This window comes from Ictalurus furcatus, chromosome 19, assembly GCF_023375685.1.
Source record: "Ictalurus furcatus strain D&B chromosome 19, Billie_1.0, whole genome shotgun sequence".
In the NCBI taxonomy this organism is placed as follows: Eukaryota; Metazoa; Chordata; class Actinopteri; order Siluriformes; family Ictaluridae; genus Ictalurus; species Ictalurus furcatus.
This window is the reverse complement of record NC_071273.1, coordinates 1,609,285-1,635,748: the sequence shown is the minus strand read 5'-3', so window position 1 is coordinate 1,635,748 and position 26,464 is coordinate 1,609,285. Positions and strand designations below refer to the sequence as shown.

At 38.9% G+C, this 26,464-nt stretch overlaps 1 protein-coding gene across 10 annotated transcripts in view; it reads right to left on the bottom strand.

The window, feature by feature from the left end:
* Positions 1-26,464, bottom strand: part of cacna1c (calcium channel, voltage-dependent, L type, alpha 1C subunit) — a 315,602-nt gene that overhangs the window by 105,092 nt on the left and 184,046 nt on the right. For all 10 annotated transcript variants that reach the window (XR_008388488.1, XR_008388489.1, XM_053649808.1 and 7 more), the window contains 11 exons: positions 24,239-24,353; positions 14,631-14,682; positions 12,165-12,297; positions 10,408-10,537; positions 10,251-10,310; positions 10,000-10,106; positions 8,407-8,494; positions 8,067-8,174; positions 7,865-7,917; positions 705-851; positions 224-425 (listed from right to left, as the gene is read on the bottom strand). Coding sequence is in view for 8 of the 10 variants with exons in the window: in XM_053649808.1 (XP_053505783.1) it covers positions 224-425; positions 705-851; positions 7,865-7,917; positions 8,067-8,174; positions 8,407-8,494; positions 10,000-10,106; positions 10,251-10,310; positions 10,408-10,537; positions 12,165-12,297; positions 14,631-14,682; positions 24,239-24,353 (1,195 nt within the window). In the remaining 2 variants the exon portion in view is untranslated. The remainder of the gene's footprint in view (positions 1-223; positions 426-704; positions 852-7,864; positions 7,918-8,066; positions 8,175-8,406; positions 8,495-9,999; positions 10,107-10,250; positions 10,311-10,407; positions 10,538-12,164; positions 12,298-14,630; positions 14,683-24,238; positions 24,354-26,464) is intronic.

Below are 26,464 nucleotides of genomic sequence, written 5' to 3'. Positions count from 1 at the left end.
TCATATCACTTGATTTTTTCAAGGCTTAATACAGACAACTCCCCATCATCAGTGTGTAACTGTAGACATATCTTTTGAATTTAATTTACTTAAGTCATCATCCCTGACTGACCTATGACCTTTGATTGGAGACAGTGTTTCTTGCATTTACATACAGCCATGAAATTTGCAGTTAAAAATGAGATGTTTTCATACTGCTTGTCATACTTGTCAGTATCAGTACCTGGTTCTTGTCCAGCTCGCAGTTCTTGTACTCCTGCTCTCCTTGCTCCTGGAATGTAACAATGACAAAACCGACAAAGATGTTCATCATGAAGAAGGCGATGATGATGATATAGATGATAAAGAAGACAGAGATGACCACACGGTAGTTGTAGATGGGGCCAGTATCTTCGGCATGGGAGTCTATGGCTCTGTACAGGAGGCTGAAGGGAAACAGGAAAGAGAAAGTAATATATAAACCAATAGAAATTCACAAACTTTCAACCACCACTTTGGAAATATACTATGGAGAATAATTTAAGTTAACTGTACAATAAAAATCACTTAATAAACACCTGTTGTGCACTTTTGAGAATGAGGTAAATGCAAGGTACATAAACAACAATTCTTAATCTTGTAGTGTTTCACTGTGTGTGTGTGTGTGTGTGTGTGTGTATGTGTGTATGTGTGTGTTTGAATTTTTAATCATGTGTCTGACATACCTAGGCCATCCTTCAAAAGTGGACACAGCAAACAAGGCCATCATGCCTTGAAGCACATCATCAAAGTTGAATTCACTGTTGGCCCAATTACGAGAAACTTTTTCCGGCTTCCCAACATTACCATCTTTATACAGAATGTAATCCCCCCTGTAAACCGCACACATACACACACACACACACAGAGCAAGAGAGAGTTGGTTTTATATTGGACATCCACACATTTGAGTTTCTTACATTTACATTTACATTTATTCACTTAGCAGACGCTTTTATCCAAAGCGACTTACAAATGAGAAAAATATAAGCAAAGCGATATATGTATATATATATCGCTTTGCTTGTATTTTTCTCATTTGTAAGTCGCTTTGGATATATATATATATATATATATATATATATATATATATATATATATATATATATATATATATATATATATATATATATTCTTGCTTATATTTCTCAAGAAATAAGCATACAGTTAAACTCTGGAGTGGACAGACTGGAATATATATTTCACATTTTTAAATTCTTCAGTCAACGCTCACTGAGGCTAATCTTTCAGAAATGCAGGCCATGTAATATAGCACCCCTGCCCACCCGATCCATAAGACAGGCCTCCTCCTAGGTTGAGGCCCTAGTTTCATTCCATGCATGAAAGGCTTTGTGTTGTAAAGAGTTGAGAATGTCCTGAGCTATCCAGCATCTTTCCTCTGGGCCATAGCCCTCCCAGTTGATCAGGTAGTAGTTAGTCTGTAGTTTTCCCTCTCTTTGACATGAACCTTCTACTTCAAGAGGTGCTGGTAGTGTGGTGGCAAGAACTGCTTTGGCTAGTGGACCAGGTTTGAATACGTGACATTGTTGATTCTATACAGAATCTTGAATGGTCCTCTGTATTTTTGAGACAGTTTCTTGCATCCCTGGGTAACACAGATGTCTTTCGTGGAGAGCCAGACCCTATCCCCAAGATTGTATAGGGAGGTCTCATCCCAATGTGGGTCTACAAATTCTTATTTACCTGAGCTGCATGTTTGACATGTTGGTGGATCTCCTCCTTGTTAACTTTGTCGAAACCACTCATCAACTTCAGGGAAATCTGTGGGATTGGCATTCGAGGGAAATAACGGAGGTTGGTAGACTAGACCACACTGGAAGGGAGTGAGCTGTGTGCTAGAATGAAAGAGTGAATTCTAGACATATTCTCTATAGGGTAAAAACCAGGACCAGTCGTCCTGATTAGTGTCACAGGATGTTCTTAGGAAGCTCCTGGTTCGCTCTCTCCACCTGTCTGTTGGTTTGTCAGTGATAATCTGAGGAGAGGCTGACATACACTCCCAGGTTCTCCATGAAGTCTCCCCATACTCTAGACATGAACTCATTGGGGGGGCTTATTGTTCTGGAAAGTGTCATTTCTTGGTCCACCTCCCAGGTTATAGCTCCCACGAACTGGGACCATGATAAAATGAATTCTTTGCTGCATTATTGATGAGGGTTAGATGACAATGTGAGAGGGAATCAGCTTTGGTGTTTTTTGAGCCAGGCTGATATGAAAGGATAAATTGGAAACTTGAAAATAAGAGCACCCACGTAGTCTGTCATGAATTATGTCTGTCTTTTTGCAGTCTTTATACACTATTCCAGGTTTTTGTGGTCTATGTAGATCATGAATGGATGCTTAGCCCTTCAACCAGTGATGCCACTCCTTCAGCACCAACTTCATGGCCAGGAGCTCCCTGTTGCCAATATCATAATTATGTTCTGCGGGGGACAACTTCCTAGAGAAGAAAGCCACTGAATGCAGCCTAGGCTTTTCTCTAAACCTCTGAGACAGGACTGCTCCAACTCTTGTCTGTGAACTGCTTAAAGCTTGTTCAGGCTGATGTGTACCATTGGAATTTTTTCAGCCCTTTCTTCAGCAAGGCTATGAGGGAGGCCACAATGTAGCTGAAAACCCAAATAAATCTCCTATAGAAGTTTGCAAACCCCAAAAAGCTTTGCAGGTCCTTAACAGTCATGGGTACTGGCCAATCCTTGACTGCCAAAACTTTGGCCTCATCCATAAACACTCCCTTGGGGCAAATAATGTATAAATGAGATCTTGGTCACATGACATTCACATTTTTTCTCCCTTGACATAGTGCTGATACTCCAGCAAGCATTTAAGCACCTGGTTTGCATGGTACATGTGAATCTCACTGGAGGGAGTGTAAATGAGGATGTTGTCTATGTATATGTAACATTTCATGGAGTACATCATTAATAAAGCACTGGAACAGTGCTGGAGCCACAGAAAGCCTATATGGCATCATGGAGTACTCAAAGTGCTAAATGTTGTTTTTCACTCCATCGCATAATTGCAACCGCGCTACCACCCACAAGCAAACAACCAAGTGGAGCGAGTTAACCAGGAGATTGGCCGGTTTCTTAGGACATTCTGCGCCTCAAGCCCTGAGGACTGGAGCAGATTCCTCCCATGGGCCGAATACGCACAGAATTCGCTGCATCACTCAGCCATGGGGCTCACACTGTTCCAATGTGTGCTAGGCTACCAGCCTCCTATGTTCCACTGGAATGCGAACCCCACCAAATCACCAGCAGTCGACCAGTGGTTCAAGAGGAGTGAACAGGTTTGGGCCAGCACACAACAGCACCTTGTACAAGCTGCAGGCACCTACAAACGCAAGGTGGACTATCGCCACAGTGAGCACCCACAGTACCAGCCTGGCGATAGGGTCTGGCTGTGCACCAAGGACTTAAGATAGCCACATGGCTGCAAGAAACTTACCCCAAGGTATACAGGGCCATTCAAGGTCATCAAGCAGATCAATGAGGTCACGTACCGTTTGGAACTACCTCAACACAGCCGCATAGCTCTCTCCTTTCACATGTCATGGCTCAAGCTCATTATCACAGGACCTCTAGCCACAGATGTACCCCCCGAAGCCCCTCCTGTCCCACTCGAGATCGAGGGGCAGCCCGCCTACCTCATCCTAACCTTGCGGCGCAGGAGGGGTAAGCTGGAGTATTTGGTCGATTGGGAGGGATACAGGCCAGAGGAACAGTGCTGGGTGCCGGCGCAGGACATTTTGGACCCGCAGCTTTGTACAGACTTCCATGCATCACACCCTGAACGTCCAGGACCCCGACCCCAGGGGAGACCCAGAAAGGACTCTGCTCCCGGAGTGAGCCCTTTGGGGGGGGCTCTGTCATATCACAGCCAAGCCAAGACTCAGTTTCCCAGGAGACACCGCTGACTACAAACATGGCCGCTGTGAACTACACTTCCCACACACGCATGCGCTCACCTTCCCCGGAGTTCTAATCACACACACAGCTGCTTCCAGTCACACACACACACTCACTACAACATTTAAGAGACTTTGGAAGCAAGCAGATTTTGAGAAGTAATACGTTCAGTAGACTTTGAGAAGTAATACGTTCAGTAGACTTGCTCTCTGTGTATTTTGACAGTGCTATCTTACCCGACCTCGTTTTCTGCCTTGCCTCATTTTGTTTGTTTGCCTGATCGTCTGACCCCTGCCTGTTTTCACGACTACGAACTTTGTCTCACCCTTTGGATTATTCTGCCTGGACTCTGTCACCCGCAACTGTTTCCGTCTCCACCCTCGGATCGTGACAATTTGCAGATCAATCAGTGTTTTTACAAGTTCTACTCAGAATTGTATACTTCTGAATCACTTAAGGATAAGAACTAGTTTTCTTCATTTTCTGATAAGGTTAACATTCCATCAATTAATGGCGAAACAGCAGTTGAACTCGAAAAACCCTTTTCAGCTGAAGAGTAATGCCACAGTAATGTCAGTGTAAAATGGAAAATACCACGGCCCAGATGGGTTTCTGATCAGATTTGATAAAAAAAAAAAAAGACAAATGAATTAGCGCCACATTTACTAAGTATATTTGAGGAATCTTTCTCTTCTGACTTACTGCCTCCAACTATGTGACAAGCAGTCATATCAGTTATCCTTAAGAAAAATGGCTCTTATCGCCCTCTCTCTTTTCTTAATGTAGACAGTAAAATTCTTACTAAAATACTGGCTCATAGATTAGAAAATGTTCTGCCTTCTATAATATCCAGTGATCAGACTGAATTCATCAAGAATCGACAATTGTTTTCTAATATATGCCAGCTCTTAAATATTCTCCATGATCGATCCGACTCCATCTGATGTCCCTGAGGTACTACTATCACTCGATGCTGAGAAAGCATTTGACCGGGTAGAAAAGGACTACATTTTCTATGTCTTGAAGAAATTTGGTTTTGGGAAAAAAATTATCCATTGGATTGAGGTTCTTTATACATCCCTGTGGTGGTAGTATGTACAAATAATAATTTATCTCTTTTTTTTTTCTTTACAACGCGGCACGAGACAGGGCTGTCTATTCGCATTAGTGATCGAACCACTGGCTACAGCTTTATGTGAACAGATTACCATTCAGGGAATTTACAGAAGAGGCATTGAACACAAAGTATCTCTCTATGCAGATGATATGCTTGTATACTTGTCTAATCCACATACAAGATTACCAGAACTGATTAGATTGTTAGACACCTTTGGAAAATTTTCTGGATATAAAGTTAACCTACAGAAAAGTGAGCTCATGCCTATAAACCTTACATCTCATTCAACATTATCTAATTCTTTTCCATTTAAAATAAAAACAAAAGTTTATATATTTAGGAATTTGGATCACCCATAAATCATAAACTTTATAAAGCAACTTACTCCCCTCTCATAAGTAATCTAAAAGAGGATTTTAGAAACATGCTGTCACTATCTTTAGAAGGTAGAACTAACATGGTTATAATGAATGTGCTGACCAGATTTCTATTTTTGTTCCAAAGCCTCCCTATTTTTTTAACAAAATCTTTTTTTATGTACATAGACAGTCTAATATCTGACTGTAGTATGTCCTCTAGTATGACAAATGTCCTCTAGTATGCAGTTCCTATGGTGGGCTATACCTTCCTAACTTTCATTATTATTATGGGGCCTCTAACTTTAGATTTATGTTATACAGGATCAACCCTTCTGACAACCTGGGATGGCTGTTGCAAGAGAAAATGTATGTAGCCATACATCATTGCCAGCTCTACTTTGTATAAAGATACTTCTTTCTGAACCAGTGTCAAGATACTCCATAAACCCAATTATTAGAACCTCTTTTAAAATCTGGAATCTTTCACTTAATGATCTTTCACTGTATGGCCCTTTCATGAGAAATTATATGTTCACCCACTCTACTATAGATGCTGCTTTAAATCTCTGGGTAGAGAATGGACTTGTCACATTAAGAGATCTACATAATGAGAATATATTTTGAGAACCACACAGGTGAGTATTGTCATGCACACTGGACATGACAGTGTAAATAGATGGGCCCTTTAAAACACACCTCCTAACTTTTTGAAAAGCTGTGTCAAGAAATGTAGGTTCAGTCTTCCTGCTAGATTGGTAAAGAGCATTTCTTAATTTTTTTTTTTTTAAGGTAAACATAATTTACTGACATAATAAAATGTTAAAATATTATCATTATCCTAAATAGTCAATCTGTAATTTAAAAAATGTAAGATGGTCAAGGTTTGGGGTTGCAGAAAATTCATAATTGTCATTTAGGGTAATTTGCTAAAAAAAAACAACAAAAAAAAACCCTGGGTTAGTACTAGAGATGCACCGATGTGCCGATAAAGGCAATTTTTCACACTATCGGCCATTGGCCAATAGTTTAAAAACATCCGATGCTCAGGGTCAATTATATCCTGTTAATAAAAAGAAGGCGCAAAAACGCATCGAATTTGTGTGTCTCTTGTGTGGAATTACTTTGAATTGGGTGACAATGACGACAAAACTGCAGTATGTAAGCTCTGCACTGCTAAAATTTTACACCGCATGCAGTAGAGCAGAAGCAGTGTGTATTTTTTACGGCATGCGTGTTAACGAATGAGTGATTTTACACTGGACGCTGCAGCAGTTTCAGCGTCGAGTCTAATTTCAGCTGCTCGAGCTGCTCACGCTGAATTTAAGCGCCAGTACACGGTTGAAAGATTTAAATGAAGATGACTTGAAAAAAAAAAAAGTTTATAAATAAATAAATATATATATATATATTGCACTGAAAAATATACTTGTAGAGTAGTATATCCAATTAATGTCAATATGAGTTAATATCATCAAAAAAGTTTATATTATATATTACCAGTTTATTGTTCAATGATGAAGTAGAAATGCTTAATTTGTGATGAGTGAATGTGAAGACTAACAGGAGGTTTTTTAGAATTCAGTCAATTAATTCTGTTAATATGAATTAATAACATTCAATACATTAAGAAATCTTAATTTAATCTTCAGAATTTATTTAATGTGTTAATGTTAATTAGAGTAATATGTTTTCTGTTTGAGACCAGTTACAATGAAACAACTTGCTGAAATGGGGAGAATAAAGTTTTTATTTGCATTTCTTTCAGAATTGTGGAATTAATTATTATGAATTGAAAAGAAGGTGTAAAAGGCAGAACTATCGGTATCGGTTATCTGTATCAACTGATATCACTCTGAATAATCGGCTATCAGTATCAGCTGAGAAATTTAGTATCGGTGCATCTCTAGTTAGTACCTATTATCACTTACGTTATACCAAAGCATCCTACACCAGCATCTTCTTTTCTTTCTCTTGTAGTTAACAATATACAAAACACTGGTTGGCATTTTACAGAGAAACCAGGAAAAGTAAACTCCTCTGTCCTGAAGACTTTTCTGTGCTTGGAAACTTTACAAACCACCATGATTATTACAAATAAATAAAATTCAATTATGAATTTGTTTATACCATACTGAGGACTAGAAACAAGTAAATGTGTTAAAAAATATAGCAGGTATTCACAATCAATATATATATATATATATATATATATATATATATATATATATATATATATATATATATATATATATATATTTAAACAGCAGGAATAGGTGGAATTGATCAGAAAAAAGTCAGGAATGCACACTCGCTTTCAAAGTTTCAGAGCTAACTAAATGTGGTAGCATTCAGTGCCAGTGCACAATAACATAGAACCACTGCAAAGTGTCTTATCTACAGCCATAAACTAATAACTAATGGTGTTAACGGATTGTTACCTGCATTCTGTCTGGGTCGGCTTAGAAGAGTCTGTGCAAAAGTAGAGCTTGCCCTGAAAGTCACAACAGAGTAAATCAGTTGTTTTTCTCAAAGCAAAGCTTTCAATGAAACGCACTAACTATGACAAATTATCAAGTACTGAGATTAAAAATCTATTTAATCTGTATACAGAATGGTTCATGTGTGTATGTATATTCTCACCTTAAAGAGTTGTACTCCAATGCAGGCAAACATAAACTGCAGCAGAGTGGTGACAATAACAATGTTCCCGATGGTGCGGATTGCTACAAATACACACTGGACTACATGCTGTGAATTTACAGAGATACAAAAAACATAAAAGATGGTAGGATATTTAATATATTGAATATAGTTTAGTAGTTTTTTAGAGTGTCATGCAAATGAATATAAACAGCACAGAGAATCTAAGAACTAGCACTAAGAACTCTTGGAATAAAGTGTGTGTGTGTGTGTGTGTGTGTGAGAGAGAGAGAGAGAGAGAGAGAGAGAGAGAGAGAGAGAGAGAGAGAGACCGACTCACTTTGAGGCCCTTGGCCCTGTTAATGGCTCTCAGGGGTCTGAGGACTCTAAGAACTCTCAAAATCTTCACAACGTTAATGGCACTTGACCTGTGGGACACATGAAGTTGTATAGCCGAGCTGAACATATCAAGATTTGGTCATATAAAAACATTTGGGAAGTTTTGGGCCCCACAGTACACAATATGTGGATTCTACATGACTATACATATTTTTAGTCTGACTGATGCTTTGGTGATTAGTGTGCATTTCTTCATTGGCATTCATTTCTTTGTATATTCATATTTTAAGTATCCTGTATGTGAATTATTAATTTGGATCACTGCCATCCAAACTTTCCTCTTTTACTAAAATTTTGTTGAGACAAAGCTCTGAAATAAATAGCAGGTGGTAGATAATTCAGACCCAATGTTGTTCAACCCCATACATTACAAATTATGCTCATTTTGGCCAATATATCAGTACTGAGGTGGAAAATAGTGTCATTATTTAAATTGATTCATTCATAGAATAAGTTCTTAAATAGTTGTTTGGGAAAAATTACAGTCATAAGGAGTTTAATGCTGTAATAATATTGTGAGGTGTGTACAGAAAAAAAGGGATGTAAAGGTGTAAGTTTATGTTTATGTGTTAATGGACCAATCAGGAGGGAGTTACAGGTCACCGGAAGGTCGAGAAAAAATGGCGGAAGTGAGAGAGGAGGGAGAAGAGGAAGCGTGTGGAAGGAGTGTGAATTCGCTAGCTGCGGGTTTTTTGTTTCTTTCAAGTACCATCGCTGCGAGTTAAGTGGTCGACCAGTGCACTATATGTGACTTTATTGGTGGAATAAGCTATCTGTGGAAAGTATAACCTCGGAGAGACGTTATATTACCATGGAAAGATTATAATAGCTAAGAGCTAGCTGTTAAGACTTGGATACTAGTGCACATGTGGACTTTGCTAATAAGTTAGCGAACAGCTGGCTGGAGGTGCAGAGACTGTGTTTGTCACGGAGAAAGGAGCTGTGGACTTCACGGATGACTACCCATGTGTGAATCTCCTTTTCTTCTTATCTTGCCCATCCGTGACCCCATCCTTGATCAAGGTATCATTTATTTGTTCTTGTCCTGGTGGTGAAGCAGCCATTTTGTCTGAGGCTTCTACGTACGCCAGCTACATTCAGGCCTGCAACGGGGAACTTGGTACTATTATTTTGTTTGTTGGATGGGGTAATGCCGGTTTTTGTTAGTTAATCTGGGCGAATAGCCTATATCTTGTGTTGTGCATACATTTTCTCATGTTTAATCTGTGACGTTTAAAACTTCTTAAGGGATTCTGAGAACTGTATATAATGTAAAACTGAAGCTGAATGTTTGATGACTGAACTTTATGTTAAATACTTTGTCTACATTAGTAAAAAGGTTAAAGGTTTAAACATTGGTTTGATTATTGACTTAAAAGTTAAACATAAGTGTCTACACCTTAAGTTAGTCTATTTTCCTAAGATCATAGATAGTTAATCAATGAGAAGAACTCAGGGTAGCTCCCCCAAGTAAAGGGATTACACCAAAGCGGCGCAACATATCATTGGGTTTATTAGATTTGGTTTTACTCACTGAATCCCAGAAGAGATGAGAGAGACACTGACCACCACCAGATCCAGGATGTTGAAGTAGTTACGACAGAAAGAACCCCTATGGAGGAATGCTCCGTATGCTGTCATCTGCTCACAGGACATACCAAAGCAAATGAAAATAAGAGTAACCAAATGTACATAAAGTGTAAGAATAAAGCTTGTGAGTCATAGAAAGATAGAGGGATTGTGGAAGGATCAGGGAGATGCCAGTGTGTTAAAAAGTTATTTCACCTTTAATATAATCTCTATGGTGAAGAGACCCGTGAAAACATGATCTGCATAACCTAGAATCTGTAAGCATAAAATGCACAAGCACATATCAGTGGTTGATCAGAAATATAATAGCTAAGACATGCCTGAGCATTAACATGTACAAATGTCCACGTACCTGATTCCTGAATGAGTCACTTTTTACTGGGTCCTCTGCAGCCAGAGAAATACTACTTAGCAGAATAAAGAAGAGTATAAGATTGGTGAAGATGTTGTGGTTGACAATCCTATGGCACAAAACTCTATACCTGAGAAGGAAAAGAAGAAGGTATTGATGTTCATGCCCCCTTGTAGGAATATTCACTGTGTAGATTATGTATAATAGAGTTAAGAATAAGTTAGTTTCCTGAATGGCAATCCTATACCGTCTTGAATACATTTATGGAATTTAGGGAAATATACAAATGAAGAACAATTCAAATGAGCAGGCAATTTACCAACAACAGACACAACACAACATGTTTGTTAATGTATTAAATAAACAAACAAGTAAACAAACAAACAAACAAACACATAAATAAATACATTTTAATATATTTATTATATGGGAAAAGAAGCCTCTTATACTGGCAAGTTTAATTATCAATAACTTCCTAATTTAACACACAATTAATTTAGTTAATTGGTGTTAGTAGGTGTTGCTAGGTGGTTGCTATGGTATCCCAGATGGTTGCAAGTGTCTTGCTTGGTGGTCAGTAGGCAGTTTGTACTGTAGTCCAGGTGGTTGCTAGGTTGTTGGTAGGTGGTTGCTATGGTATATCAGGTGGTTGCTAAGGTGTTGTTAGGTGGCCACTAGGTGGTTGGTATATCAGGTTGTTAGTATATCAGGTTGTTGCTGGGGTGTTGCTATGTGGTTGCTATGGTATTCCAGGCAGTTGCTAGGGTGGTGCTAGGTGGTGGCTATGCTTTTTCAGTTGGTTGCTTGGTCATTGCTAGGTGGGTGATATGTGAATAAGTGGATGTTTCTTGGTGGTTACTAGGATATTCCAGGCTAGTGTGTTGTTACGGAGTTGCTAGGGTATTCTACGTTGTTGCTAGGTGGCTGTTATGATCTGTTATTGCTCTGATATTCAAGGTGGTTTCTAGGTTGTTGCTATGGTATCCAAGGTGATTTCTATGGTGTTGCTAGGTGGTTGCTATGATATTCCAGGTGGTTGCTAGGAGTGTTGCTAAGTGGTTGTTAAGGTATTCCAGGAGGTTTCTGTGGTTTTGCTTTGTGGGTGCTAGGTGGTTGCTATCTTAAATATGTGGTTGCTATGGGTTTTCAAGGTTGTTACTATTGCATATCAGGTGGTTGTTATGGCACAGTTGCTAATATCTTAATTTGGGTGCTATCATGTTACAGGGAGTGGCTAACATGGCTGAAACCTTCCCCATGTGTTCCCTATGAAAAAATAAAACATTTGGAGCATTGCTACATTGCAATCGTAATTCCAAATTTTCCCAAAACCAAGCACCCACTTCCTTAATGGACTCTATGTCTCTGCCCATTCTCATGGTTTTATCTAAATAATTATCTAAACAGTACAAACTGGAATAGAAGAAGCCAACATAATAATAATAATAATAATAATAATAATAATAATAATAATAATAATAATAATATACCATTATCAAACGGGTATGTTGGCTCTGTCAACCTTACACATTACATTAATGTGGATCCTGCAGAGGGTCACTGGTATGCAAATTACAATTACAAACTCAATTTTACAATGTTGATGCAGATATTTAGTCAAACCCTTTTGCTGCATGTTATCTCTTTATACAATTTGCATGTTTATTTAGTTGATGTCATCTTCAAACCATCCTGCTGTGCATGTTTGTGGTGCTATTTGCAGAGAGAACCAGTGTGTGAGTCAGTGACACTTTTACTTGTTTGTATGACTGAAGATGAAGAAAGCTCTAGCTTCAGGCATAGGAACAGCCTTCTCCTTCAGATGAATGTCTGAAAGAGGCCTTGGCCTTGGGCCCACTGGCATGTCTGGCTCCTCCTCCTCATCCTCTCCTAGGGTGTGAGAAAAAGAACAGGCTTGAAAAGGGGAGAATTTAAAAATCACTTTCTATGGCATCCATGTTAACAGGTACTTCACACCAAGGTGGGGTGATTATACCTGTATTTTAAGACTAAACTCAGATAAGATTAGTAAAGTAATAAAGAGTTCTAACAATTTCAGATGATCCAGATATAACTTATAAACATAACTTTTGGTAATGGTGTTTGAGCGTGGAAAACTTGCTTTCCCATTTGTGCCACCAGCCCTAATGATTTCCCATGCCTCAGTGCTATGGCTCCCATAATTTGGACAACTGGCTGAAAAATCTTTCTGCCCATTGAATCTTCTTTGGTGGGCATTAGCTCTTTGCAGGCCTAGAGTGAATGTGCCACTGTGTGTGGCACAATACAAATTGTCATAGAAAATCACTGGCAAGCAGAGTTAGGTGTAACGCAAAGTTGGGTGATAACGCAGTAATGTAACGCATTACATTTTAAATTTATGTTATTTGATTAGTTATTGATGTCAATAAAATTTCATTATTTGTGTTACAAATTTATTGTTAAGAAACAATATTAAGTAAAATGCATTTTAAAAATAAATCATGTTTTGCCCTGAAGATTTTTTCTTTAGCCCCGAATAATTCTTCACTTGGAGCGGTTTGTCACAATGAAACTGAACGCCAGTAAAAGAAGACCGCTTGTAATTTTATATCTTCAGTGAACGGAGGCAAGACCTATCAGACAGGGTTTACAGGAAAATATGTGGATATAATCGTGTCTTATTGGCTGACAGCTCTCAATTCTGCCAAACGCTAGCTCACACAGTCAGTGTGAGGAAAAATAGATATATGCCTATTTTTTTTAAACGAGTAAAGGGGTTGAAACTGAAACACTAACATCCTCTGATGCTGAGCAGGAAAACAAGGTGTGTAAATGTCTATATGACTTCCAGTTTATGTGAACATGATATGAGCAGAGCATAAGGAAAGATAATATACTTTGCATGGCAGTACAATGATAGCCTAGCTGTGCCTCCCCTTGGCTAGCGACACCAAATGAGCCTACTTAGAAAAGTTTTATATTTTATCGGTCTGGTAGTTCTACAAACAGTGACAACACCCGAGGCAAGTTTTATGATAAATCCAACTTTTTCTGATCATGCTTTTTTTGACACACGCTAAAATCACTGAAAGAACGATGAGTTTCACTTTGTAGTGTATTTTTGTAAGTTTGATAGGTTTTGAAAGTAATGTGAAAGTAAAGAAATTAGTAATCTGATTACTTTTTACATGCAGTAATCAGTAATGTAATCAGATCACAATTGTAAAGTAATAATTGGTAATATGTGGTAGATTACTTTTTTTGAGTAACTTACCCAACACTGCTTGCAAGTGTGTAATACACTTTGTGTAATAATAAGCAAGCCATTATACACAGTCCCAGATCCAGAGGATTAAACATTAATTTTGCCAAGGAGGCCTTAATGCTGGCATGCAGCACATTAATCGCTACTGCACTATGTTCTGGGGTTACACTATGACATTCTGAATTCTCCATTATACGACTATCAGCACAATACTGGGCCTCAAGATTGTGAACTAGTCACTGAAATTACATCAGTTTCCATCTCTATATGTGTAGCAGCTGTACTAAACTCCACCTAAACTCTGAACTTCACTGTGTAGTTGTATTGTCACAAACAGCTCTTGTATTTGGCCAGTGCCTGCAGCCAACTCCTCTAGCATGCTATATAACTTACTAAATGTGATCATTCTCTCCTCTCCTCTGTTGGCTGCTGTTCTTCTAGTGATCACACCACAGAAGATCTTGCCTTCTTTTGTAATATATATATTTCTTCTGCTCCTCAGCAAGATGATATTAGGAAAGAGGATGAGCGAGATATAGTGGGAGTCTTGTATAGATTACAATCACGAGGTGATGATTTTGCTATTTGTGCTTGACATATAGGCATATAAGAAAATAACCCATGGGAATACTCCAATAATTCTGGAAGGAAACCATAATACAAAAAAGTAGAACTTGGTTCCACAAAGGGTAAGGAAAAACTATATTTCTGACACAGTTCAACAGTAAAATAAAATTAAATAAAAATATATCATTTTAATTTGGTGGATAATTTTAGTTTGGTTAAAATGGTAAAACTGGTTGTAAAGTTGGAATTTATTATAACTCTTTTTGTTTGTGTTGCCAAAGTAGAAAAATTAAAGTGGAAATTTTTATTCGGGGACATGTTTTTATTCACCTTACCATTCAGGACTTCAGATACATCAGACATCACATACATTATTCTTTTATTTTAAAACCAACCGGTGCTGTGGTACCTGGGAAGTCGTTCACTGGATATAAATTCTCATCGTTGTCATCAATATTGATCTGCAAATCACAAGTCACATTTTTTAAAGATAGCTGACAATGGCAAAAATACAAACAGCAATACTAAAAACAGTGGCACTGGAGCATATTCAGGAAAGATCCATTAGAGTACAAGAGGGCCATAGTTAAAAAGTTATGTAAAACACATTTTTATTGGTTGGACTGTGTGGTGCTCACCAGCGTCTTTTAACAAACAACTAACTTCAGGTGGCAACTAAAAACACAACAGATTAAATATATGTTGTTTTTTTTTTTTTATCAAACAGTAAACCAAAATTCAGAAATCAGGTGGGAAAGAATAAGTACACCCTGACTACTTTCACAATCATTAAGAGCATAATTAGTAGCCACATGGTACTAATGAAATGCACAAGATTAGTTTATCATCATGAAGAGTGTCTACCTCTATAAAAGCAGAACTTTTGTCAGTTTGGTGTTCTGGAGCACTCTACATCATGCTAAGAAGAAAGGACATCAGCCATGAACCCAGAAAAGCAATTTTTGTTGCTCAATCTGGGAAGGGTTATAAGGCCATCTCCAAACAATTTGAAAATCACCATTCTATATTTATTTTTATTTATTTGTTTATCTATCCTTTATTTAACCAGGAAGATCCCATTGAGATATCACAATCTCTTCTTCCAGGGAGACCTGGTCAAGATGGCAGCACATATAGATAATCACAGAAAACAATACCCATAGAAAACAATTAATAAGAGTAAAATCGAGAAAAGCACTTACAAGACTCCTTTAACACCACTTGTAAAAGCCGTGTAAAAGTACTCAAAGGTGGCAATATCTCTAGTTTAACTACATTTTCCAGATCATTCAAGGCCCAGTTAGCATAAAAAGAAGAAAGCATGTTTGCCAAATTATGAGTGTATCTTTGGGACTTTTAACTGAATGTGTGATTAAGATCTAATACAATAACTATTTGTATAAAAAGTTAAAAGATTAGAAATGTAAGAGGGCAATTTACCTAGAAGTGCCTTAGCAATGAACATATACATATGCAATTTCCTCCTATGATTCTAAGATATCCATGTCAATGATTCATACAGTATACAGTGATGAGTATGTGAATCTGCACAACAAACAAAGCGTAACGCTGCATGATAGACAGAGTCCAGTTTCCGTAATAAAGATGAAGCCGCATGCATATAAACAAGATCACCATAATCCATTATAGATAAAAAAGTACTCTCCACTCTTTTCTTTCTAGCCTCATTAGAAAAGCAGTTTTTTAAACGATAAAAGAACCCCAATTTAGGTTTAAGCTTATTCAACAGATTATCAGTGTGTACAATAAAAGCTAGCTTTTCATCCATCCATATACCTAAGTATTTATAAGAACTAACTCTCAATGGTTGTTCTGTCTAAAGTTGAAATTATCCCATCTGTTACCTTAGAACGAGTGCAACTAAAAATCATATATTTTGTCTTTTGTGAATATAAAATCAGTTTCAACTAGGGATGCACCAAATGTTCAGCAACCGTAATTATTCGGCCAAACACCGAAAATGCTTTTTTTGCTATTTTCGGCCGAATAATTTCAGTTGCCGAACATTCGGTGCATCCCTAGTTGAAATAAGTGAAAATGCCGAATAAATTTGACCGAACAATGGCATGTTTGATGACGCGCCAAATAGCCTAGCAACCAGAGTGAGACGCGCGAATGTCACAACCTCGATGAAGGGGCGCGCACATGCATGAGCTACGTGCTCTTTGGATGTTTACTTTTTCGTTTCTGTTCCCGGAGTATTCTGTCATGTCACGAGACGTAAGGGAGTAAAGTACGGAAGCAGGTAAAGACGTATTTATTTAAGGGCAGGCAGACAAATCCAAATCATAATCCAAAAAACGTAGTCAAGACAGGCAAAGGGTCGGGTGATCGGCAAACAGGCATAAACGGGGCCAAGTAGGAATCAAAGTCGCGGTCACAGAAAACAGGGTCAAAACACAAAATAAGAAACATGTACTAGTACTATGGACTGGGAGCAGAAAAACCAGTGGGGACTAAATGAACTAATCTATAGTTTAAACTAACTAAATCTATCAAGGAACATAACATTAACAACATATCTAACTATACTCTATCTACTCTAATACTCCGCGAGGTGCACAGGGACGCGAGTGGTATATATGCCCAATATAATCAGCCGTATATAACCGAATAGAACCATTTTCTGCACTGTTGTCAATGCACTTTTTAATGCACTTTTTTATTGTAGGCTACAGAGTGTTACATTCTTTCAGCAGTCAGTTATAGGCCTAACACAGGCTATTCAAGGGGGGCTCAAAGATGACCACATAAAAATATTTTTATTTTACTCATTTATTTATTTAAAATTATATTGTGCCTTGTTGGTAGCCTATGCCTGGTGGAATGAAAAAAAAAAATTCAGTGTTAAATAAATATTTTGAAATGATAGTTTTTGTAATTAATTTTTTCTTTGAAAAGCAAGGCAAAATAGTAAAAAGCACATTTTGATTATTTAATTTATGCAATTGTGAAAAAAATGGCAAAATAAATGGAAAAAAACGCGAAAAATCGTGTTCGGTTTCGGCCTTCGGCTTTCGGCCTAGTTTTTCATTATATTCGGTTTCGGCTTCGGCCAAGAATTTTCATTTCGGTGCATCCCTAGTTTCTACTGTGACAAAGAATGTTGTATAACATTGAATGAATTCTGTAAGTTCAGTAGAACTTGATTTTAAAATTATGCTGCAGTATAAATGATTGTGTCGTCACATACAGATGTATATTAGCGGAATCAACTCCAAATCTATGGTGAACTTAAATATTGTATATATAATGTTTGCAGTTTTTATGTTTAAAATGTAATTTTTACAAGTGGAAAGCCTTTGAGACAAATTCAGTCCAAGGTCAGACTGTTTTAATGTTTACAGATATAAAGAAAAACCCAAGAGCTACATCATGACAGCCAGTCATGGGAAAAAGAAAGCACAACCTCCTTCAATTTTATGTTAGGCCCTGTTTATTTGTGAGAGCCTACATAACAATTTTGTGGTCCTTACGAACTTCTATGAACGAAAAAATAACCTCAGGTGACAACAAATAGGTGGTTTATGTTTTTGGAAAAAACTTACTACATATTGAAATCTTTTTTATTTTTTGTTGTCACCTGAGGTTAATTGTTTGATCATAGAAGTTGGTGAGGGTCACACAGTTGTTATTTAGGCACTGATATATAAAAACAGAGAAGGAGGGTGTATTCTGTTCAACTGGCCTCTAATAACTTTTGCTTAATTGTAACATTGGAAATGCATTGGGAGGAGAAAAGTCCTTTATCAGGTGCTGCTCCTTTTCCACTCATATATAATCAGTCAATCATGTGTAAGCAGCACAATGTATAAAATGATGCAGATACAGGTCATGAGCTTCAAATAGTTTGCCTTTTTGTTCATGTTTTACAATGTTTTTACGAGATCTGCAACAACTAATGAGAACAGAAGTGGAAAAGTCACTTTGGTCTGATTCACAAATGTTGTGTAGCATAGGCAGAGTCAGTAACAGATGTGGAAATGTGTGCAAAAGGGTGTTAGATCTGTCATGCACCACCAGAGGGCTGTTTGACTTCACTAGGTAGAAGTAAACTTGTCGTTGGCAGATTGTTTGCTTAAATTTCCCAGGTCTGCTCCATCTCCTCAGTGCACAAGTCCTGGATTTATTAATTTACTTGCCAACATTAACCCAGTGGTAAGTCACTGAATCAAATCTAAGTGAGACATCTTGTGGAAGTTCCATGAAAATCACCATATAGTGGGAATGGCTGAGGATATGTCAGTGACATAAAATGTCCCATGTTTGTATCAATCTCAAAAGCAATTGCAGTCCTAAAACTATTGTAGCAACTGTCCTAAGCCATCATAGCAAAACTGTTCATATCAGTTGCTGTTCAAAGCCATCTTCATGGTTTTTAATTGGTACCATCCTCAGTAATCTTATTGATCTTTGGGCTGTCTGTGTGGGGCCATTTTTAGCAACAGCGAGTGATTTCCTAGTGAAGACAACACCAAAACCCTAAAGACAAGTCTAAATAAACAAGGTCCCCCTTGACAGATGACAACTTTGATTTATCCAGTGATTCTGTGTTGGACTCAAAAGAACCTCACAGATCCAGCCACTCCAGCATCCTCATCATATATAGGAGGTGAGCTCAGTGCCAGACTCCTGTTGGACCTTCCACCAAGGAGCCGAATTAATTACTGCCTGTTTGTGTCTGCCTTATCTCACCTATCTTGAACCACTAGGACAAGTGCTAGATACATCCCTGAACAAGGGCTGAACCCTCTCAACCACGGAAACCTCTGTAAAACCCATACAACAGATGGCTCACCCAACAAGATAGTAAAGTTGATAACGTCAGGAAGGAAGTAAGGACCCCTTTGGAATGAGACCTTTTGCTCTTTCACCCAGGAACCCTGTGTTCTTTTTAATGTACACATCCCAAATCAGAACACTCCATATAGCCTACAGGCACATTGACTGTGAAAAGTAATACATTTTTAAAACAACTGCAATCACCTATTTTTCTGCCATGTTTTCTTCTGAACTTATCATGCTTATAATCACAAAGTTGACACTAATTGTTTGATTTATTTAGCATGCATTAGTATAGTACTACTAGTATGATTATTGTGGCTGATTATTAGAAGTGTATTTAACAACAGCCAAGATATGTCTTGTGTGGTATGTGTGTGTTTGTTGAGTGATTTCCTGAAGGACGAGAGTACCCTTCACCTTTTTTGTAAATATTTGATTATATCTTTTCATGTGACAACACTGAAGAAATGACACTTTGCTACAATGTAAAGTAGTGAGTGTACAGCTTGTGTAATAGTGTAAATTTGCTGTCCCCTAAAAATAACTCAACACACAGCCATTAATGTCTAAACCGCTGGCAACAAAAGTGAGTACACCTCTAAGTGAAAATGTCCAAATTGGGCCCAAAGTGTCAATATTTTGTGTGGCCACCATTATTTTCCAGCACTGCCTTAACCCTCTTGGGCATGGAGTTCATCAGAGCTTCACAGGTTGCCACTGGAGTCCTCTTCCACTCCTCCATGACAACATCACGGAGCTGGTGGATGTTAAAGACCCTGTGCTCCTCCACCTTCCATTTGAGGATGCCCCACAGATGCTCAATAGGGTTTAGGTCTGGAGACATGCTCGGCCAGTCCATCACCTTCACCCTCAGCTTCTTTAGCAAGGCAGAGGTCGTCTTGGAGGTCGTTATCATACTGGAATACTGCCCTGCGGCCCAGTCTCCGAAGGGAGGGGATCATGCTCTGCTTCAGTATGTCACAGTACATGTTCGCATTCATGGTTCTCTCAATGAACTGTAGCTCCCCAATGCCGGCAGCACTCATGCAGCCCCAGACCATGACACCCCCACCACCATGTTTGACTGTAGTCAAGACACACTTGTCTTTGTACTTCTCACCTGGTTGCCGCCACACACGCTTGACACCATCTGAACCAAATAAGTTTATCTTGGTCTCATCAGACTACAGGACATGGTTCCAGTAATCCTTAGTCTGCTTGTCTTCAGCAAACTGTTTGAGGGCTTTCTTGTGCATCATCTTTAGAAAAGGCTTCCTTGTGGGATGACAGCTATACAGACCAATTTGATGCAGTGTGTGGCATATGGTCTGAGCACTGACAGGCTGAGCTCCCACCCCTTCAACCTCTACAGCAATGCTGGCAGCACTCATATGTCCATTTCCCAAACACAACCTCTGGATATGAGGCTGAGCACATGCACTCAACTTCTTTGGTCAACCATGGCGAGGCCTGTTCTGAGTGGAACCTGTCCTGTTAAACCGCTGTATGGTCTTGGCCACCGTGCTGCAGCTCAGTGTCAGGGTCTTGGCAAGCTTCTTATAGCCTAGGCCATCTTTATGTAGAGCAACAATTCTTTTTTTCAGATCCTCAGAGAGTTCTTTGCCATGAGGTGCCATGTTGAACTTCCAGCGACCAGTATGAGGGAGTGTGAGAGCGATGACACCAAATTTAACACACCTGCTCCCCATTCACACCTGAGCCCTTGTAACAGTAACGAGTCACATGACACCGGGGAGGGAAAATGGCTAATTGGGCCCAATTTGGACATTTTCACTTAGCGGTGTACTCACTTTTGTTGCCAGCGGTTTAGACATTAATGGCTGTGTGTTGAGTTATTTTGAGGGGACAGCAAATTTACACTGTTATATAAGCAGTACACTCTGTACAATCTGTACTTTACATTGTAGCAAAGTGTCATTTCTTCAGTGTTGTCACATGAAAAGATATAATCAAATATTTACAAAAATGTGTGGGGTGTACTCACTTTTGTGAGATACTGTAATATCCAAACAGTAACCTTCCAGAAACGGAAGTCTATTGATCAGACAGTTTTCTCCAATTCTGTTGTTTCCACCTTAAGCGATCTGCATCCCTCATCTCTGGAGGAGAAAGTTCTGCAGTTAAACTCTGCTCTTGCTTCTAATCCTGACTTTTACTCCCCTAAGGTCACGTAAGGTTACATTCACCCGCTCTGCTCCCTGGTATAATGACAATCTGCACACTAGAAAGGCTGCTTGTTGGAAAATGGAGCATAAATGGCACCTTACTGGCTTGAATATCTACTATGAAGCGTGGAAGGATCTTCTGGGTGATTACCGAGTATTAATGGAGACTGAAAGATCATCTTATTTCTCTCAGGTTATTGTAAACAATCAAAGAAATCCCAGACACTTGTTCCAAACCATAAACAGATTGTTTCAAGTTAATAATGTTACTACCTTGCCTCTTTCTCAGCAGCTACGTAATTTTTTCTTCACTTTTTTAATTCTAAGATTGATAATGTTAGCAAACAAATTTCTGTTACACCTGACTTAGCCACTTCACTCCTTCGTCCGTCTGGGTTCGCTGGTGTTTCTTTCACTCATTTCTCACTGCTTGATTCTGGGGCTCTCACAAGGGAGCTATCTAGCATGAAATCAACCGCTTGATTGCTCTGTGCCCACTGGTGTTCCTCAGGGATCAGTTTTAGGCCCTTTACTTTTCAATATTTATCTCCACTTGGGCATCTGCTGTGATCACTCGGCCTCCATTATCACTTTTATGCTGGCAATACCCAAATCTACATTCACTCAAAATCTGGTGAAAACCGTTTGTTTTCTTTCTGACTGTATTTCTGAGATAAAAAACATGGATGAACAATAATTTTCTGTGCCTGAATAGCGGTAAAACCTAAGTTATGCTTATAGGTTCCCGTCAGTGCTAATAGACAACTGCTTGAAGCGGTGCGTGTGTCCCAAATCGTGTAGTTACCGTCTATATAGTAGCCGAGATACATGTATTTTTCCCCACTACAGGCCTATAGTAGGAAAGTATGCGATTTGGGACACAGCTGAACTCTGTTGTTCTCCGTAAAACGTAAAACTGCCGTGTGTGATCGTGTCCTGTCGCAAAATGCGGTGAAAACTCCCATACAACGTTCATAATGTGATTAAGGTGTTTACATGTCACTACTACACGTCCATAATGCGACTAAAACAGGAGTACTCCACCTGTCTTAATTAGATTATTGCTTACTTCGATTATGACCTTAATTAGATTAAGGTAAGTAAAAATTGCTGTTTACATGGTATTTTCTTAATTAGAGTATGGTCTTAATCGGATTAAGAGTGGATTATTGTTGTCCATGTAAACACAGCTACAGTTTGCAATGCATTCTTTGTCTCACGTTATCGTCTCACTATACCTTTGTCTACGCTGCCGTATTTTGTCTTTGCCACAGTGTTTTGTTTCCTAGTTGTAGAGTGTTTCGTATGTTTGTTTGTTATTAAATGTTTAAGAATGTGCCTTTGCTTCCGTTTTTACTTTGAAACGTGACAAAAACCTTTCTAAACGAAGCGAAGGTTAAATGAATAAGTTGATGGTTCATTCATGCCATGGTCTGTGAAATAGCATACAGTGCTAGAAACCTGGAGCTTCATTCACTCTCTCCTCAAAGCCATTTTCGAATTCGGGTGAAGTCAGAGCTGGCTAAATTGATCTTTGATCGAGTGCTAGTTTGGATGCGTTTAGAAATAACGTGTTTCTTACTGTTTTGCACTGTATTGCTTCTTTTATAGCTAGAGTTTTGATTCAAAGCTAAGTTATATTTAGTTCTTGTTTTAAATCAATTATTTTAATATTTAAACTGTATTTTATTATGTTTGATTATTGGTTGCTATAGTTTAGCGGCCTATACTGTATTTGGAATTTTAACTTTTTGACCAATCTAAGACCACTATAAGTGTCTAAGCACACCCCTGCCATCAAAGCTGATGTATTTTGTAGCTCTTTGGCAAATCCATGGGGGCTTCGGTTACTAGAGGTGCATTTGATTTCTTCTGTTTTGGTTTATCTCTCATACTAAATATTTTTAGATCTTCAAACAAAATATAACATAAAACAAAGGCAACCTGAGTAAACACACAATACAGTTTTTTATTATAATTTTTTTATTGAAGGTGGAAAAAAAGGTTCCAACAACCTGTGAAAAACAAATTACCCCCTTAAAATTAAAGTCTTGGTGTGCCACCTTTAGCTGCAATAAATGCAACCAAATGCTTCAGATAACTGGAGATCAGTCTTTCACTTACTTCTAGGACTAGGACTTACTCCTATGCTTTGGATCACTGCCTTGCTGCATAATCCAGTTGCGCTTGAGTTCAGTCAGCTTACAGACTGACACTTCCTTTAGGATTTTCTGGTAGAGTGCAGAATTCATGTTTCCCTCAATTACTGCAAGTTGCCCAGGAAGGCTGGCCATGTTTTTTGGAAGGTTGTTCACTTCTGGGAAGGTTCACTACTGTGCCGAGTTTTTCCATTTGGAAATAATGGCTCGCACTGTGGTCTTTCGGAGTCCCAGAGCCTTTGAAATAACTTTGCAACCCTTCCCAGAATGATGTATTTCAATCACCTTCTTCCTCATCATTTCTGGAATTTCTTTCAACTTCAGTATAGTGTGGTACTAGGTAAGATCTTTTTAACCAACTGCTGTTGAAAAAGTTCTATTTAAATGTTGATTTGATTGAACAGGGTTTGCAGTAATCAGGCCTGGTTTCATTTAGTCCAACTGAACCCCATTATGAATGCAGTTTCATAGATTTGGAGAATAAGTAACTACAGGGGCAAATACATTTTCACACAGGCCCAGTTGGTATTGGATAACTTTTTTTGCTTCAGTAAATAACACTATTATTTAAAAACTGTATTTTTTTTGTGTACTCAGGTTTCTGAAACAATTTAATGAGATATACACAAAAACAGAAGAAATCAGGATAGAGGCAAATATGTTTTCACAGCACTGTATGTGTTTCCCAGTCTGACTCTCTGCATTATGATTATAGATTGAACTTATGGTCTGGTACTCTGACAAAATCTATCTATTCTGACCAAGATTTTTAAAAGGCCTTAACAAAAAGACTCATTCAACTGGTCTGGTTCTCTTAATAACTAGTATCATGTCTCTATATAGGTATGAGAGTGAATATAACTTGCCTTGGTGGGTTTTGTAGTTTCTTCATTTGAGGTAATTGATTTCATTTCAATCTTTTCTTCTTTTTTCTCAACTGGAAGTTTCTCATTGCCTTGCCACTTCTCCGGACTAGCCATTCTGTGACACAAAGTATGGTTTCAATAACACAATATAGGATGCCATTATACCACTCCATACAGACGAGTAATTCACAGTATACAACTGGAAACTAGCTTTAAATTTCAATATAATGATTTAGAATGTATAAACTGTTCTATAATCATGTAATAGTTGTATTTTTTAATAAAAAAAAAAAAGATAAATTATTAATTTATGTCAGATTGCAGCAATTGCAAAAAAAAGCTTACATTACACACCCACAGTTATTTCAGTTGTTTGTCAAGTTTCCTGTTGGTCCTCTACTAAATTGTTGAACTAATTGTCCTATGTAACCTGCTGTTCTACTTCCTTACATTCTGAACTGCTTGGGAAGTTTCCTCCAGAGCTAGTGGAGACCATATTTCCAAGTCACCATGATTGTTGAAATATATCCTGATAGTGCAAAATTGAATGACACTCATAAATTTAGCTGTTACCATACTTTATTGATAATGCAAATGAATCAAGGTATTGAGCCTGTTCTCAGCTGAGGATTAGTACTGCTCACAAAAAAGATCCCTTAACCTCCAGACCCCTGATCTCAAAATACAGGTAAGAAAATGTTTGGGTTATGCATGTGACCCTGTTACCTGAGAAGGGAACGAAACATTGCGTTAGCTGAACACTGTGGGGAATCACCCTTGCACGTGACCGGTATCTGAAGCTTGTGTAACATCATGCCTATTTATTGGGATTGGCCCTACGCATGTTGGGGATAGAAACGCCCTCATCGTAGTAGAATCCGTATAACCCCTAGAAAAGTTGTCCACTGCACTGGAGAAAGCATACTTTTGTGAGGTTCAACCTGAGCCCCAAGCTCTTCATATGAGCGAGAACAGTATCTTGATGAAACTAGCCTGAAGTGAAGAACCTAATATTGGTATGCATTGCCTCCAAACGCAAACCTCAGGAACTTCATGTGACTGCCCAATATTTCTATGTGGAAATATGCAACTTTTATATCTAGTGTCACAATCCAGTCCTCAATCTGAATCTGTGGAAGGATAAGTTTGGGCGCCAGCATCTTGAACCTGTATGTCCGAAGAGTACAGGTCAGATGATGCAGATCTAAAATTGGCCGCATACTCCTCTCTTTTTTTGCGGACCAGGAAATAACGGCTGTAAAAACCTCCCTCCCTCAGGGACAGGGGTACATGTTCTATGGCCCCTTTGTCCAAGAGGGATCTTACATCCTGTACTAACGTTGGGCTCTGCTCTGTGCTGACTACTGTGGTGAGTGCACCTCTGACCCGGGGGGGTCGAGCTCTGAACTGGACCCGTTAACCCTTTTCTTTGGTAGACAGAACCCATGGAGACACATTTGGCAGTAGTTTCCATGCTGCCAGATGGTCTTTTAGTGATGTTAAATTTTCCACATTCTATTGGAGGTAAACCATCAGATTTCCGTTGCCCTGTGACAGCTTGCTGACCAGAGAACACTGAAAACTTGGGGCAGCCTTTGCTATGGGAGGCCCTACAGTAGTACTCGGGGCTAACTGCCCTAACAACCTCATGTCCCGTGAAACATCCCTCCACGGCCCCTCAGGACTGCTCCTCCTTTGTCTGTTTGGCGCCTCCTCCCCTGCGGGGGGAGGCGGACTGCCGTACTCACCCTCCGTGCCTCCCTTGCACTAGCGCTGGCCCAGGCTCCATTCGTGGATGCCTGGGTGAACTTGACACAAGAGGGATGGAACTGGCTGAATGCTGCTGTATGTCGAGCTCACTCAGCAGGTCTGCTTGGTAGGCCTGCAACACTGCCATTGTCTGCAGTGATCCACAAGCAAGACCCACCACTGCATAGGCCTTGCAGTTTTCTGCAGTGTGAGGGATTCATTTTCACTGGGGAGAAAAAAGCTCATCCAGCTTTAGTAATCATTTCAAGCAGCTCTTTATATGCTGCTCTCAGTTTTTAGCACACCCTTCTGGCTCTTTGGAGTCAGAGAGGAATTATTTTAACAATTTTTGGGTGTGTGTGTGTGGGGATGTTTGGGTTTTTTATTTTTTTTGGCTTTCCATAGTGGAAGGAGGAGTCGCGATGCAACCTCCAAAATCCATGAAATGGGAGCAAGGCCTAACACACTTCCTGAATT